This window comes from Sorex fumeus, unplaced genomic scaffold (genome assembly GCF_029834395.1).
Source record: "Sorex fumeus unplaced genomic scaffold, SorFum_2.1 ptg000010l, whole genome shotgun sequence".
Lineage (NCBI taxonomy): Eukaryota > Metazoa > Chordata > Mammalia > Eulipotyphla > Soricidae > Sorex > Sorex fumeus.
In genome coordinates, this window is record NW_026606067.1 from 25,304,182 (window position 1) to 25,318,544 (window position 14,363).

Consider the following 14,363-nt stretch of genomic DNA (forward strand, 5'->3'; position numbering starts at 1 on the left):
CTCCCCCCCCCAAACAACATATGCCCACGGTGTGTGGCTCTTCAGTGGCAGCCTGAGGCGCATCTGGGCTGGCCCGTCCGGCTTGGGGCTGGCCAGCCCAGCCTGCTCGCTGACCGGCCCCTCAGCACTTCACTGCAGTTTCCTGCTTTTGTCCCCTTTCTCTCGCCACCTCCTTGTGCAGTGCAGTGACCAGCTGCTGGGCTCTGGGTCGCCTCCTGTGGCTCTGCTCCGTGGAAGGCCATGCTCCCTCGCGAGCCCCGCGCAGAGCCGCAGCCTGTGCTGTTGGATGTTTGCTCATCCCCTGCCCCCATGGGCTGCCTTCCTTTCTCTTCCTGGGCCACACCCCGAGACGAGAAGCGCTCGGGGACTGTAGGGGTCCTGCGGCTTCCGGCCCCACCAGTCCCCTTGGCAGTGTCCCCTTCAGACGCTGGGACGGACTGGCCGAGTGTTGCTCTGCGGCCGCCCCGTCCCTGTGCTCCACCACCCGGACTCTGACTCCCTTAGAATGTGACCCGTAAGTGCTCCTTAAGGGAAACCGGATATCCTCCTTTAGAGAACCTTCCAGAGCTGTCTGGAGTGGAGGCCCAGGTGTCCGGGGCTCACAGGGCTCATTGCGCCATGGCATTTGCCGGAAGCACAGGCCCCAGGATCAGCTGCTTTTTCGCCTTGGGGCCTGGGAGAAGGGGCTTGGCCGGCTTCCTGCTCGTCCCCAGGAGGGAAACGTGCTTGGAGAAGAACTGTGTTTTAAAGTGCTTTTTAAATGTTGGGTGTTTGGGTACAAAGCCTGTGCTCGGCCCGTGAGCTGGCCTCGAGCCCGCCCACCCACCCGCAGTGTGTGTGGTGTTTCCTGCCGCCTTGCCGCCTGCAGCCCGTCCCCCACCTGTGCCGAGTCTCTGAACTCTGCCCTGGAAGCTGGCACCCCCAGCCCGCTCTCCGCACCCAGCCCTGCTCCCTCCTGCACTGGGCTTGGCCTCAGCCATTCCTACTTTTGCCATCCATACTTCGGTTGTGCCACAGTTCCCTGGGGAGGGAGAGAGCGATGCTGACGTTTCTCTATTGCCCTTCAGTCCCTGCCGCTGATGAGCACCTGGGTTTCTAGTCTTGGGCTGATGAAGCGACCCTGAGTGCATGTGATTCTTGGAGGGGGTGTTCGGGTCACAGGGAAAAGCCAGGCTGACTGTGGCGCTGCGGTCCCCAGCAACCCCAAGCTGTGCTCGGGGCTCCCTCCTGGCGGGTCTTGGGGCCCATACGGGGTGCTGGGGCTAGAACCCGGGTCAGCCGCATGCATGGCCAGCACCCTCCCTGGCCAGTGTCCTCCCCGTTGTGCTGTCCCTCTAGGCCCAGGGCGTGTTTCTGAGTGTGTTGGACTGTGCGCCCAGCAGCACAGTCCACATGATAAATGAGACCATGGACTGTTTTGGGGTCCCCCAAGGAGACGTGATGACTTGCCGCCATGCGGGCGGGAGTGCAGCTGCCAGGGAGGTCTGTGGGAGTGGGGGAGGGTCTGATGCGTGCGCGCAGGGCCAGGGGCCACTCGGCACCCGCAGGTGGCTGCCAGCCTGTCTGCCCCGCCCAGGCTGCCCATGGCTCCTGCTGGCCCCTCTCACCCCTTCGCCTCGGCTCCCGCAGCAGGCCTGTCTGCGGGGCCGGTCCAGGGTTCCTTAGGTGGGCGTGGCCTGTGACACCAGAGAACAGGCCTGCCAGGGACTCATCCATGAAAGCCTGGGAGACCGTGGACTGTCTGTCAGGGCTAGCCGGGCTCCTCACATCACCCTCACCCAGTGGGCCCGGGGTGACTGTGTCCATGCTTACAGCCCGGATGTCTGTGTATGACTGTGTCCACGCTTACAGCCCATGTGTCCACGACTGAGTGTCCACGCTTACCCCTAGCCCCTGTGTCCAACTGTCCAGTCTTGGTTCTCTGCACACAGGAGCGTCCCAGGCTACACTGGGCAGCCGGGCCTCGGCTCTCCCCCACCGAAGCTTGACCCTTCGGGCGCTGGGTCGCCAGGCTTGTGACGGCCATCGGAGCCCTGAGTGACCATGGGCTTGTGGCCCTGACTCTGTGCACCCTCCCTTCCTTGCCTGTTTTCCTTCAGGCTGGGGTGTTTTGAAGTGAGTGCTGGTAGCTCCTGTCCCTGAGCCCCCGAGGGGCTGATGGCCAACGGGTCCCCCTGAGTTTCTCTTTGTTTCTCTCTTTGGGCGCCACCAGTAGTGCTGGGCTGGGAGAGGGAGTTGGGGGACATGCGGCCCCCTGGGTCCGAGATGGCTGCAGCCCTTTGACCCCGCCTGTGCGCTGGCACGGACGCCACCCTCTTCTTCCCGCAGGCTCTGATGGGGTCTGAGATGACTGTTGGGGTCTAGGTCCAAACAGGCCATTGCGGGAGGCACCCAGCGGTTCTGGGGGCTCGGGGAAACATGGGGTGTGGGGATCGAACCCAGGTTGGCCATGGGGAAGGCCAGCACCCTCCCCGCTGTGCTGTGGTTCCGGCCCTACTGTGTGGCTATTTTTATTTTTTAATTCATTGTTTTTGTTTTTTTTTTTTTACTTTTTCAGTCACACTCGGTGATGCTCAGGGGTTACTCCTGGCTCTGCACTCAGGAAATAATCCTGGCAGTGCTCGGGGACTGTATGGGATGCCGGGATTCGAACCCAGGTCGGCTGCGTGCTAGACAAATGCCTCCCCCGCTGCACTATCACTCCAGCCCCAGGGTCGCTATTTTAAAATCGACCTTTTTTGTTTTGCGTCACACCCACCAATACTTAGGAGTTACTCCTGGCTCTACACCCAAGACTCTCTCCTGGCAGTGCTCAGGGGACCGTATGGGGGGCCGGGATCGGAGCTGGGTTGGCCATGTGCAAGGCGAGCGCCATCCCTGCTGTCCTATTTCTCCGGCCCCATAAAGTTGATTGTATGTTTTCGTCGGAAACCTCGAGACGGAGTGAAAGTGTCCGAGTGTGTGGAGCCCTTGGGGCGGGGGTGATCCCGTCTCCACGGCCCGCTGTCTGGAAGCTGGTTCCGTGTGCCTGCACAGAAGGGCCAGGAGAGCCGGTCCCTGGGCTGGTGGGGGTTAAACAAGGGGTCCGAGCCTGCGAGAGGGGAAGCGGCCGCTTGGAGAAGGTTCTGGCGAAGCGGTCCGACACGCAGGGGGCACGGTGGGGCTGGGGGCCTCTGTCTCACTCTTGCTTCGTCCCTCAGACCTCCCCCGGCTGGATGGGCAGCGGTGACGAGCCACTGACAGGCTTCACGTGGCGTGGGGGCTGTGAGAGGGAGACGATGGGCATCCAGGTGTGGGACGAGGTCTTCGTGGTGGACAGGCCCGATGGGACGAAGGTAAGGGCTGCCGTGGGCCCCAGGCGCGGCCGTCCGTCCCGGGCCCCTCTCAGCCCCTCTGTCCCCGCAGGTGGCCGTGCTGCTCATGGACACGCAAGGCGCCTTCGACAGCCAGTCGACTATCAAGGACTGCGCCACCGTGTTCGCCCTGAGCACCATGACCAGCTCCGTGCAGGTGAGTCGGCCCCAGGGGCCATCGGACTTGTGCCTGCCTGGCCGCCTGACAGCCGGGGGTCATGTCCAGCTCAGGGAGGCAAAGTGAGTTTACATGACGGGCCGAGAGTTTGGGGCTCCTGCTCTGTGTGCGTGACCCTGCTGACTCTCCCCAGCGCCTGACTCCCGGGTCACTGAAAAGTCCGTTACTGAGGGGGTGGGCTTTAGGGCCAGCCGGCGGGCACGTTCAGGAAGGGTCTTTGCAGATTCTAAGGAAGGTCCAGGCTGTGCTGGCCCGAGGTGGGTAATGCCAGAGCTGGGGACGGCCCAGAGGTGAGCACGCAGGTGTGTACCCTGCAGCCCAGCCCCGCCCCTGGCACAAGCGTGTCTCCCCCCTCCCCTCCCCCCCCCCACCCTGGACACACAGGGTCCCGGGAGACGGAGGTGATGCCCTTGCCCCGTCTCAGGCTCTTGTGGCGCTGTCCCGTGATCTCTGGGATGGAAGTTTCCTGAGCATTCTTCCAGCTGTGAAGGCTGTGTGCGACGCAGGGAGATGTTTTTCTTCTCTTCTTTCTGGTGGGGTGGGGGCAACGTCTGCTGTGCTCAGGGCTTACTGCACCCTGGAGTCTCTTCTGGCGGTGCCCAGGGACTATATGGGACGCCGGACGGAGTCTGGGCTGGCTGTGTGCGGGGCCAGCGCCCTCCCCGCTGCCATGTCTCCGGCACCCCTGTGCAGAAGGTTTGGGTGCTGTAAGGAGAGCAGAGAGGCCCCTTGGTCCGGCTCGGGATGCTCTGGGCCCCACGGTCGCCCTCTGCGCCTGCCCTGCCTCTTTCCCCCGCCCCTTGAGCACAGTGTCCATGTGGTTGTGGCCCGCGTTCGCTGCTGGGCGCTCCGTGTTCTCCCGCGTGTTCTCTCGGCGTTGGACAGTGGCCCAGCTGCTTCCTGAGCCCTCTGCTGTGAGTGACGCCCAGGAAGGCAGCCCACAGGGGGTCCAGAGGCGGCCTCACTACTGCCTCCTCCCGGCCTCTGCCCTTTACCCCGCTCGTGGCCACGCCCAGCACCATCCATGGCAGGTCAGGCCTCTCGACGGGATTCTCATCCCCTGGCCAGGACCAGGCGTTTATTATGGCCGCAGCTAAGCCACCCGCCCCCCTGCCTGCAGCTGCTCCCATGAGCGCCCCCCAGAGCTCCGTGCTAGAAATGGGGAGGGGGGGTTCTGCTCAGGTGGGCTCGGGGCCCTGAGCCCGCAATGCTGGTCACGTGCACTCGTGGCAGGCTGCTGACCGCCGGTGGCTGTGTCTGCCTTGGCCTCCGTGTGGCCCGGCCAGATTTGCACGTACCTTCTGTGAGCACAGAATGTTCTGGCGGCGGTGGCCTGCTTCCTAAGACAGTCGCTGGCAGAGGTGACCCAAGCACATGGTAGGCCTGCCCGGGAGACTTCGCTCCTCCAAGTCGCAGCCTTCCTGGCTGGCCGCTTGCGCCCCCTGCTGGCACCTGCTGCCTAGGGCGGGGCAGGTCTTGGGATTGGTCAGCCAGGAGTGTGTTGAGAAGGGGAGAAGCTGTCACAGTGCAGGCCGAGGCCAGGTCGGCCTTGCTCCTGCTCACATCCACCCACCGCGAGATCATCCTGGGAGTCACCGCTCCCGACCCCTGTGATCGGGGCTTGCCGTGAGGAGACTTGGAGGGGCCTGTGGATGGACACTGCAGGGGGAGGCCGGGTGTGATCCCAGAGCACCAAGCTGGGAGTAGCCACAAACCAAAACAGGCAAAGCAACCGAAACGTGGGGGGAGGAAGGAAGTGGAGTAACACACACACACACACACACTCACACTCACACTCACATATACACACACGCACGCACACACGTTTGCCCGTTTGCCCGTGTGGCCTCTTCCCACAGAGTTCGCCCGTCTTCTTCTCCTAAATGCCTGTCCTGACTCTTGCTTCCAGCAAAAGGAAAACTCTCCCTGTGCCGCTGACTAAGGTCGTGGCGAAATGAGCCTCTGTGTGAGGCAGGAAGGTACAGCCGGGGATTCAGGTGAGACTGAAAACACCCAACTCTGTTCTGACAGGTGTACAACTTGTCCCAGAACATCCAGGAAGATGACCTCCAACACTTGCAAGTACGTACGCGTGCACGAGGGTTGCGGTCCTTTCTTGCTGCCTCCCGTGCGGCCCAAGCTCTAGCCATTAGCGTGAGCGGCAGTGGCGGTGGGAGCAGTGTGCTCCGTACTGGGCGGGCCTCTCGGTGCCCCTCTGGTGCCCGCCCAGAGACCCCCACCTCAGGGTCTGACACAGAGCGTTCCCGCGCGTCCGCGCTCGTCTCTGGGGCCCTTGGTAAGTGCTTTGCTTTCCCAGCTGTTCACAGAGTACGGGCGGCTCGCCATGGAGCAGATCTACCAGAAGCCGTTCCAGGTGAGCGGGCGTGGCCTGCAGGACAGTGACAGACGCTGGGCTGTGTATGTGGGAAGACCCGCAGAGGTGCCCAAAGACTATTTTTGGCTTTGGACTCTGGAGTGACCCCTGGCAGTGCTCAGGGGTCATGTGCAGTGCAGGGAGTCACACCCGGTCAGCCCGGAGTCAGCCAGCGCCTCCTGGCCCTCAGCCCACACCTCCGTCCACCCCCCTCGCCCCCCTGCCTCCTGGTTTTGGGGTCACACCCGGTGATGCTCAGGGTTCCTCCTGGCTCTGCACTCAGGGATCACTCCTGGCCGGCTCAGGGGGGCAGACGGGGCGCCGGAGATCTGACCCCGGTGAGCGGCGAGCAGGGGGCGCGCCCTCCCCCTGCCTTCCCTGTCTGTCTCTAGCCGCTCTGTGCCGTGACCGGACAGTGAGGAAGACCCTGCCCACGGCAGGTGGTGCCTCCCACCTGGTCCCCAGCCGGGATGGGAACCCCCCGCCTGGCACGAGCCGCGTGTGCCCCCAGACCAAGGCAGGGCAGAGTGAGCCCCTCCCCCGCTGCTCTTTGCAGCTCTGGGCCGGGTGCAGGGGGTGGGCGGCCGTGCCGTGCGTGGCTCAGTGCCGGGCCGTGCTCTGTCACCTCAGACGCTGATGTTCCTGATCCGAGACTGGAGCTACCCGTACGAGTACCCTTACGGGCTGGAGGGCGGGAGGCAGTTCCTGGAGAGGCGGCTGCAGGTGAGCCCGAGCTGGGACCCCCTGCTCCACCCATCCTGTCCACCCATCGCTCCATCCTCCCTGTCTGCCCTGTCCGTCCTGGCGAGGGGCCATGCCTGTGTGTGGCTGCAGGCAGCACCGGGGGGCGGGATGGCCCTCCCGGAAATGAGGGGCCAGCTCTGGCTCTCGGCTGGGAGAGTGGCTGGGGATGGACCCCCAGGGAGCCCCCTCGGTTGCTGGGCTGGGACCCCTCCTGAGCCTTGGTTCCTGGTCGTGCCCCTGCCCCGGGCCCCCTGTTCCTGCAGGGGCCTCCCCACCCTGGGCAGATGCGTGGGACTGTCACGGCCCGAGCGCCCACATAGAGACCCTCTCCCCAGGGAGGCTTTTCTCGGTCGCTGCAGGTTCTGTTTCTGGGGGCCCAGCTGAGGAGCGCCCTCCCCGCCGGCAGCCACTCCGGCCCCTGCTGTGATTCTCCTTCCCTTTAGGCCTGGGGGTACATGGGAGGTCTGGCCTTCAGAACTGAGAGTCCGACCGATTTTTCACTCTGAGTTGCTGGAAGGCACTTCGGACGCCCCTGCCCTCGCCCCGAGGTGCTGTCAGTTGACAAGAGTTTTTCTTTGGTTTGTTCAGAGACGTTAATACAAAGCACATGGGCCATCCCGGCCAGACTCGACCGTGTGTGGCACAGCAGACGGCTTTCAGCTTCCGGCCCCCGCGTCGGCCTCCCGGATGGAGGCGCCTCTGTCCTGTGGGGCCGTTTATTGCATCCCGTTGCCGTAGCCTCACTCACCCACGAGCGGTTCCCTCGTCCTGCTCGTGCTGGGGATCCAGGGAGATGGTGAAAGGCGCCTGGATGTTTTGCTTGTTTGTTTTGGGGTCGCCCCCGGAGGTGCTCAGGGCTTACTCCTGCTCTGCAGGAATCTCTCCTGGTGGGCTCGGGGGACCCAGTGGGGTCCCAGAGGTCAAACCCAGGTTGGCTCTCTGTAAAAAACAAGTGCCCTCCCCAGTGTACGATCTCTGCCCCTTTTTTAAACCTTTTTCAGCTGAAGATACTCTGGAAAATGCCCAGAGCACTGACCCTCGGGGAGCGCTGGGCTTCAGCCAACACTCGGCCGTTCCTTTGTCCTGGTGGCCCTTGTATTCCATAGCAGGTCAGGGCGGGCTCTTTATGACAGTCTGTACACCACAGCACCACCTGCTCCTCCGTCCTTGGTAGCTGATGGCTTCTGGTGGCCAAGACTGGAAAAATGGTGTGTGTAGGGCATGGTGTGTGTGCAGTGTGCAGTGTGTGTGTGGAGGTTGTGTGCGGTGTGTGTGGAGGTTGTGGTGTATGGTCTGTATGTTTGCATGAAGCATGGGGTGTGTGTTGTGTGTAGAGTGTGTGTGTGCGCAGGGTGTAGTTTGTGTGAAGGGTGTGGTATGTATGTGTAGGGTGTGGTGTATGTGTGTGGTGTGTTAGGGTGTGGTATAATTAGGGTATAGTGTGTGGTGTATGGTGTGTCTGGTGTGTATATGGTGCTTAGGGTGAGATGTTTGTGGTGTGTGCAGTGTGGTGTGTGTGGTTTGTGTGTGGTGTGTATATGGTGTGTGTAGTGTGTGTGTGGTGGTGTGCAGGGTGTGTGTGTGGTGGTGAGTGGTGTGTGTGTTGTGTGGTGCATATGTGATGCGTGTGTGGCGTGTGTGGTGTGTGTGTGTGGTGTGTATATGGTGTTTCTGTTTAGGGTAAGATATTTGTGGTGTGTGCAGTGTGGTGTGTGTGGTGTGTGTATGGTGTGTGTAGTGTGTGTGTGATGGTGTGCAGGGTATGTGTGTGGTGGTGAGTGGTGTGTGATGTGTGGTGCATTTGCGATGCGTATGTGGCGTGTGTGGTGTGTGTGTGTGGTGTGTATATGGTGTTTCTGTTTAGGGTGAGATATTTGTGGTGTGTGTGGTGTGTGTATGGTGTGTGTAGTGTGTGTGTGATGGTGTGCAGGTATGTGAGTGGTGGTGAGTGGTGTGATGTGTGGTGCGTTTGCGATGCGTATGTGGCGTGTGTGGTGTGTGTGTGTGTGGTGTGTATGTGGTGTTTCTGTTTAGGGTGAGATATTTGTGGTGTGTGTGGTGTGTGTGTGGTGCGTATGCGATGCGAGTGTGGCGCGCGTGTGTGTGGCGCGTGTGTGTGGTGTGTATGGTGTATGCAGGGTGTGTGTGGCGTCTGTGTGTCTCGGAAAAGCGATTCCGGTCGCCCACCCTCACCCTGTCTCCTTCTGCCCTCAGGTTAAGCAAAACCAGCACGAGGAGCTGCAGAACGTAAGGAAGCACATTCACAATTGTTTCTCAAATCTTGGTTGCTTCCTTTTGCCACATCCTGGTCTTAAAGTTGCAACTAACCCTAATTTTGATGGGAGACTGAAAGGTGGGGATTCCCATTCTTGCTGCACTCAGAATTACTCTTTAGACGCTAAGCGCATTAGCCAGTCTGGGTCTCGGGTCCGAGTGTCTGTCTGGGCTGGAGGCCGTCTGGGGCTGGTGGGCAGCCACCGTCACGCCCACGACCGCAGCCCTTAGCCCGTCAGTAGCTCGTATCCGGGTAGTTTAAGTCGCCGTTTTGGGGGGACGGTGTGATTTTTGCGTGCATATTTTAGATTGTTTTGACTGTGATGGCAAAAGGCTGGGCGGGGTGGGGGGGTGTGGAAAGCCCAGCAGAGTGTTGGGAAGCTGAGCCACTTGCTGCCCGTCAGGCTTGGCTGCAGCCGCGCGGGCGGTCTGGGCGGTCAGTGAGTGTCCGGGTGGAGAGAGTCGGGGGGTGAGAGGGAAGTGGGCTGGTGAACGGGGGCGGGGTGTTGGTAGTAAATCTGATCTATTTTGTACTCGTTTCAAGAGTTAGAATTTTATGAATTCTGAGCAGTGAACCAACATTTCACTAATCATTTGGCTAAATTTATGTCCACTAGATATTGATTCAGACTTTAAACAAGAACTCCAAAATCTGGTTCCGTTGCTGCTAGCCCCTGAAAATTTGGTAGAAAAAGAAATAAGTGGATCTAAAATCACTTGCCGAGATCTTGTAGAATACTTTAAGGTAGGAAAACGCTACTTTAAATGGTTTTGTCTAAGTAAGAACTAAGAAACTGTCTTTATGTTAAAGTGAAAAGAAAGTTCATTTTCTGCCTTGACTAGAATGGGTCCTTTTCTAAGGGCGTTGAGGAGATTGTAGCCGATTTGTATGTTTGTTTCCAGAACTGTCTGACGCTTCTCCAGCTCCTAGTGAGCTGTAGGGTCAGGCCCTCGTCCCTCCCCCCGCCCGCCCCCCGGGTCAGGCCCTCACCGTCCTGGGTCAGGCCCTCGCTGTCCCAGCCCCGGAGCCCCTTCCCGACTCGGGCCCTGGCCTGACTCCGGGGCTCTTGTCCAGAGCGGAGCCGCATCTGTGCAGAGGCTCCGCGGCGGCCGTGCGGAGACTCGTACCCTCACTCTCTCAAGTCATGGTGCGGGTGGGCTGAGAGCCGGCACTGGGCTGGCCGCGGGGAGGAGGGAGAAGTATCTCATGCTCGTTCAGGGCCTCTGAGTGCAGTGGGGACCGTCCGGGCAGGGCCGGGTCTCACTGCCCTGTGTTCTCAGGCCTACATCAAGATCTACCAGGGGGAGGAGCTGCCACACCCCAAGTCCATGCTGCAGGTACGGCCACCCCCGGGCCGGGGCCACGCCCAGCCACCTTCCCGCACCTCCCCTGTCTCCTCCCTGCCACTCACGTGGGCTTCTCATTGGTTTTCGGGGGTCCACAGCTTGCACGCCTCAGGGGGCTCGGGGCCCTGTGTGGCACTGTGCTCCGGGCCTTGCTTTCTCGCGTCAGGAGACCGGCTGCGTCTGGGGTTGCGTCGGGGTCGTGCTGATTTGGGGGTGTCTGTGGTGTTTCTCCGCGCCAGCCCCAGCTCCCCGACGGGAGCTGAGCCGGGCAGGGTCCAGCCTGCTGCCTCGTCAGCTTCCCTCCGTGCCTCCACTGGGCTGCTGGCAGCGCATGGGGGCCGCAGTGATAGACAGCAGCAGGGCCTTTGCCTGGCATGTGGCCGACCCAGGTGATCCCCTGAGCATCACCAGGGTGACTCCTGACAGCAGAGCCGGGGCCCTGAGCACCTCCTGCGTGGCCTGCCCGCCCCCTCCCCCCAAAAGAGAAAAATTTGCTCAGAAGTCAGGTTGACTGCGTAAAATCGGTGCTTTTTGTGTTTTAGGCAACAGCTGAAGCCAATAATCTTGCCGCAGTCGCGGGGGCCAGAGACGTCTACTGCAAGAATATGGAGCAGGTCAGTGGCATGAGAGTGGGGGTCAAGGCTCTTCACGTTCTGGGTCGGGTTCCTCACGCATGGCCGCGTCGCCGTTCAGGGCTGTGCTGCTAGTCCCAGCCCCACATGTGGGCCGAGCCCCACAGGAGCCCCGAGCCTCGCAGCCTCCTGCCAGGCACAGCCCCATCCTGCGCCAGGCCGACCCCCGAGCCCTGGACTTTTCCTGCCTTCACTGTGAGAAAGTCGGGTCTCCGCGTACACACGGCAGATGGGCTCGTGGTGATGCGGTCACCGTGATGGACAGTCCGAGCCCTGGGTGCCGTGGTGACCCCCCGCTGCCCTGTCCGTCCAGGTGTGCGGCGGTGACAAGCCTTACATCGCCCCCTCGGACCTGGAGCGCCGTCACCTGGACCTCAAGCAGGCGGCGCTGCGGCACTTCCGGTCAGTGAAGAAGATGGGCGGGGAGGACTTCTGCCGCCGCTACCAGGACCAGCTGGAGGCGGAGATCGAGGAGACCTATGCCAGCTTCCTCAAGCACAACGACGGCAAGAACATCTTCTACGCCGCCCGCACCCCGGCCACGCTCTTCGCCGTCATGTTCGCCATGTACGTGGTCTCCGGACTCACCGGCTTTGTGGGCCTGAACTCCATCGCCGTCCTGTGCAACCTGGTCATGGGGCTGGCCCTGACCTCGCTCTGCACCTGGGCCTACGTCAAGTACTCTGGGGAGTTCCGGGAGCTCGGGACGCTCATCGACCAGGTCGCTGAGACGCTGTGGGAGCAGGTGGGTACCGCGCACTGACCGTCTGTTGGGAGCGGTCCAAGTCAGGGAGCGTGGCCGGGCCGTCGGTCGGGCCCTGCGGGAACGCCATGCCCACCCGAAAATGCTGTGCCCCCTGCGGGGCCGCGGGGTCTGTGCTCGAGGCAGGCGCGTGGGCATGTGGGGGGCACGGAGAGCCGGCAGCTCGCTCTCCCAGCCGGCCTGTGCCCTGGGGCAGCTGGGGCCCTGGCCAGGCCTCTCCGAGGGAGCCCGGCCCAGTCTGTGTTTTGTTCCCATTTGTCAGCTAAGTGCTGTTGACTCCGGTCTGGATGCTGGTATTAGGATATTTGTCACGTTCAAGTTTTTCTCTTAAAAAAAAACAAAAAACAACTCACTGCTGGACCATGAGTGCAGCTGAGCAGAGCAGGTGCCCCCCCACGCAGGAACGGTTCGTCCACACCCCATGGTCCCTTTGAGCACTGGCAGGTTGACCAGGAAACACCCAGTGCCTCCTCACGGGAGACGGACACTGGGGCCAAGCACAGTGGGACAAATACTTGCTTGCTCATGGCCCACCTGGATTCCATCCGCAGCACCTCATATGGTCCCCCTGAACCCACCAGGGGTCAGGCCTGAGCAATACCGGGGGTGGCCCCAAAAATCAGAGAAGATGGATGAAAAGTTACCATGACCTCACGGAATCAGCTCTCTCTGCTGCTTGATTCTCATTGGGCTGCATTTGGAAGGGCTGGGCTTGGGGGCTCCAGAGGCCTGGGAGGGTCACCACTGCGTGCATGGGTGCAGGGGTGGCTACTGTGTGCGTGCGTGCGTGCATGTGTGCAGGGGTGGCCTGTGCGTGCGGGAGTGGCCACTGTGTGCGTGCGTGCAGGTGTGGCTGCTGCATGTGTGTGTGCGTGCAGGGGTGCCGAGGGTCTCATCTCGGCCAGGCAGGAGCCGTGCAGCTCAGGCAGGGGCAGCTCGCTTGCACAGCCTATCTAAACTCTCGGCCTTTCTCTCCCTCTCGCTTCAGAGGAGTCCCCGGAAGGTGAGCACTCAGTCCCAGGCCCATGCTGGGGGCGTGGCGGTGCGCAGGGCGGGCCTGGCTGCTAACGCACGGCTCCGTGTTTTAGGTGTTGTCCAAACTCTTGGAAGTCACTCGGCGGCGAGTGGCCCGCCGGGCCGCGTCCTCGGCACAGCGGCAGAGACTGGCGCCCAGCAGTAACAAGAAGAGAAATTAGGCCGTGTGCCCGGGCCTCTCCGGGCGGCGGGCGCGAGCGGGGCCTCCGCGGTGTCGAGCAGGAGGAAAGTCCTTTGTGTTGACGGCCGTGCGGCCGCAGGCTGCTTGGGGACCGGCCCCTTTTCATTTCTCGTGCCCCCACCCCGGGGGGTTTTCTCCGTGGCTTTGACTTGACGTTCTCCTCTCGTGTCCGGGTCGCCCGTCCCGTCCCTCACGTGTGTCTCTGTTTGCACATCTCTCGTCCCACAGGTGTTGAAGCCCCTGGGCGACAATCTGATGGAGGAGAACGTCAAGCAGTCTTTCCGGAACTCCCTCCGGGCGGGCCTCACCGAGCAGGTGGCGCAGCAGGCCCGGCTGAAGGCAGACTGAGCCGCCCGCCCTCCTCCTCCTGCTTGCTGTACAGTGAGAACGCAAATAAAGATAAACCAAAGTTTACAATCGACTCTAGGAGTAGTTTCGTAGAAGCGGCCCCGGCGGCCGGCCGCCCGCCTTCTCTCCCGCCCGCCCGCGCGAGTGCTAGCGAAGTCTCTTTAGCAGGAAATTTCAGGGAACTCTTCGGAGAAATCTCTAGTCTCTCACAGTGTCTTGTTGAGATTTTGATTTTGTAGCGAGGTTTTGAGTCAGTGCATCAGGAATCCCAGGGGGACGCCAGTGAGGCCCGAGGGGCCGGGCGGCCGGGCGCGTCCCCGGGCCGAGGTCTTGCCTTTTCAACTCACGAACCTGCCCTTCCGGAGCTGCCCGCGGGCCTGGGGCCGCGCGCCGGGCGCCTTCCTGTACATAGACTTGCCGTGGATTTCATGGGGGCAAAGTCCATCCACAAACGTTGCCTACAGCTCTGAGTTACGAGTGTTTGTACAGTCTGTAGCTTTTATTTTCTAAACCCACAGATAGGGCATGTACATGATTATAAATATATAAATACGATTTTGTATCCAAAGTTTTGTAGTCTATGGCAAAACCCGGTCCCGTGGTGGCCCGCGGCCCGTCCTGTGTGAATGCGTAGCCAGTTTGCAGTTTTGATATCTGTGTGATCCTTCTCCTCGAGCACCGCACTCGCACCCTGAGGGGATTCACTGGGAATGTTTATCGTGACCTTGTCCTCTGTTGCATTTTAAAGTTATTTCCTGTAATTTATTTTCAGTACATAATTAAAAAAAATCGTATCTATAAAATGCACTCGTGGCTGTTTTTTCAGGCGTCTCAGTCGGTGTCCGTGAGTGAAAGCAAATCTGTGACTCAGCTGAGGCTGCAGCCTCTCCCGAGGGCGGGTTCCTGGCGCCCCCCCCACCCCTGTCTCTGGCCGTCCTGGTCCCCGGGCCCTGCTGCCACCTGCCCACGGCCCCGAGAATCCCCCCCCACACCCGAGTTGCGGCTGCCCTAGGCTGTTCTCTTTGCCCGCAGAGGTGCCATCTGGGCTTGCGTGCAGGAGCCCTGCCGGTGCGCCCAGACCCCAGGGCAGCACTGTGCTTCTGGCGCAGGAAGGTCTGCATGGAGGGGTCTGGG

The 14,363-nt window shown here is 61.4% G+C and overlaps 1 protein-coding gene across 2 annotated transcripts in view; it reads left to right on the forward strand.

The window, feature by feature from the left end:
* The window catches only part of ATL2 (atlastin GTPase 2), a 39,202-nt gene extending 25,177 nt beyond the window's left edge, over positions 1 to 14,025 (forward strand). The window contains exons 3-14 of one of the 2 annotated variants that reach the window (XM_056110502.1): positions 3,201 to 3,335; positions 3,406 to 3,510; positions 5,563 to 5,613; positions 5,849 to 5,905; positions 6,536 to 6,628; positions 8,864 to 9,002; positions 9,541 to 9,668; positions 10,205 to 10,261; positions 10,813 to 10,884; positions 11,216 to 11,647; positions 12,654 to 12,668; positions 12,754 to 12,953. In XM_056110502.1, coding sequence (XP_055966477.1) covers positions 3,201 to 3,335; positions 3,406 to 3,510; positions 5,563 to 5,613; positions 5,849 to 5,905; positions 6,536 to 6,628; positions 8,864 to 9,002; positions 9,541 to 9,668; positions 10,205 to 10,261; positions 10,813 to 10,884; positions 11,216 to 11,647; positions 12,654 to 12,668; positions 12,754 to 12,861 — 1,392 coding nt within the window. In that variant the 3' untranslated portion in view covers positions 12,862 to 12,953. Of the gene's footprint in view, positions 1 to 3,200; positions 3,336 to 3,405; positions 3,511 to 5,562; positions 5,614 to 5,848; positions 5,906 to 6,535; positions 6,629 to 8,863; positions 9,003 to 9,540; positions 9,669 to 10,204; positions 10,262 to 10,812; positions 10,885 to 11,215; positions 11,648 to 12,653; positions 12,669 to 12,753; positions 12,954 to 13,109 lie in introns of those variants that run through there. The other variant, XM_056110503.1, reaches the window with a different exon arrangement.
* The last annotated feature ends 338 nt before the right edge of the window (positions 14,026 to 14,363 follow it).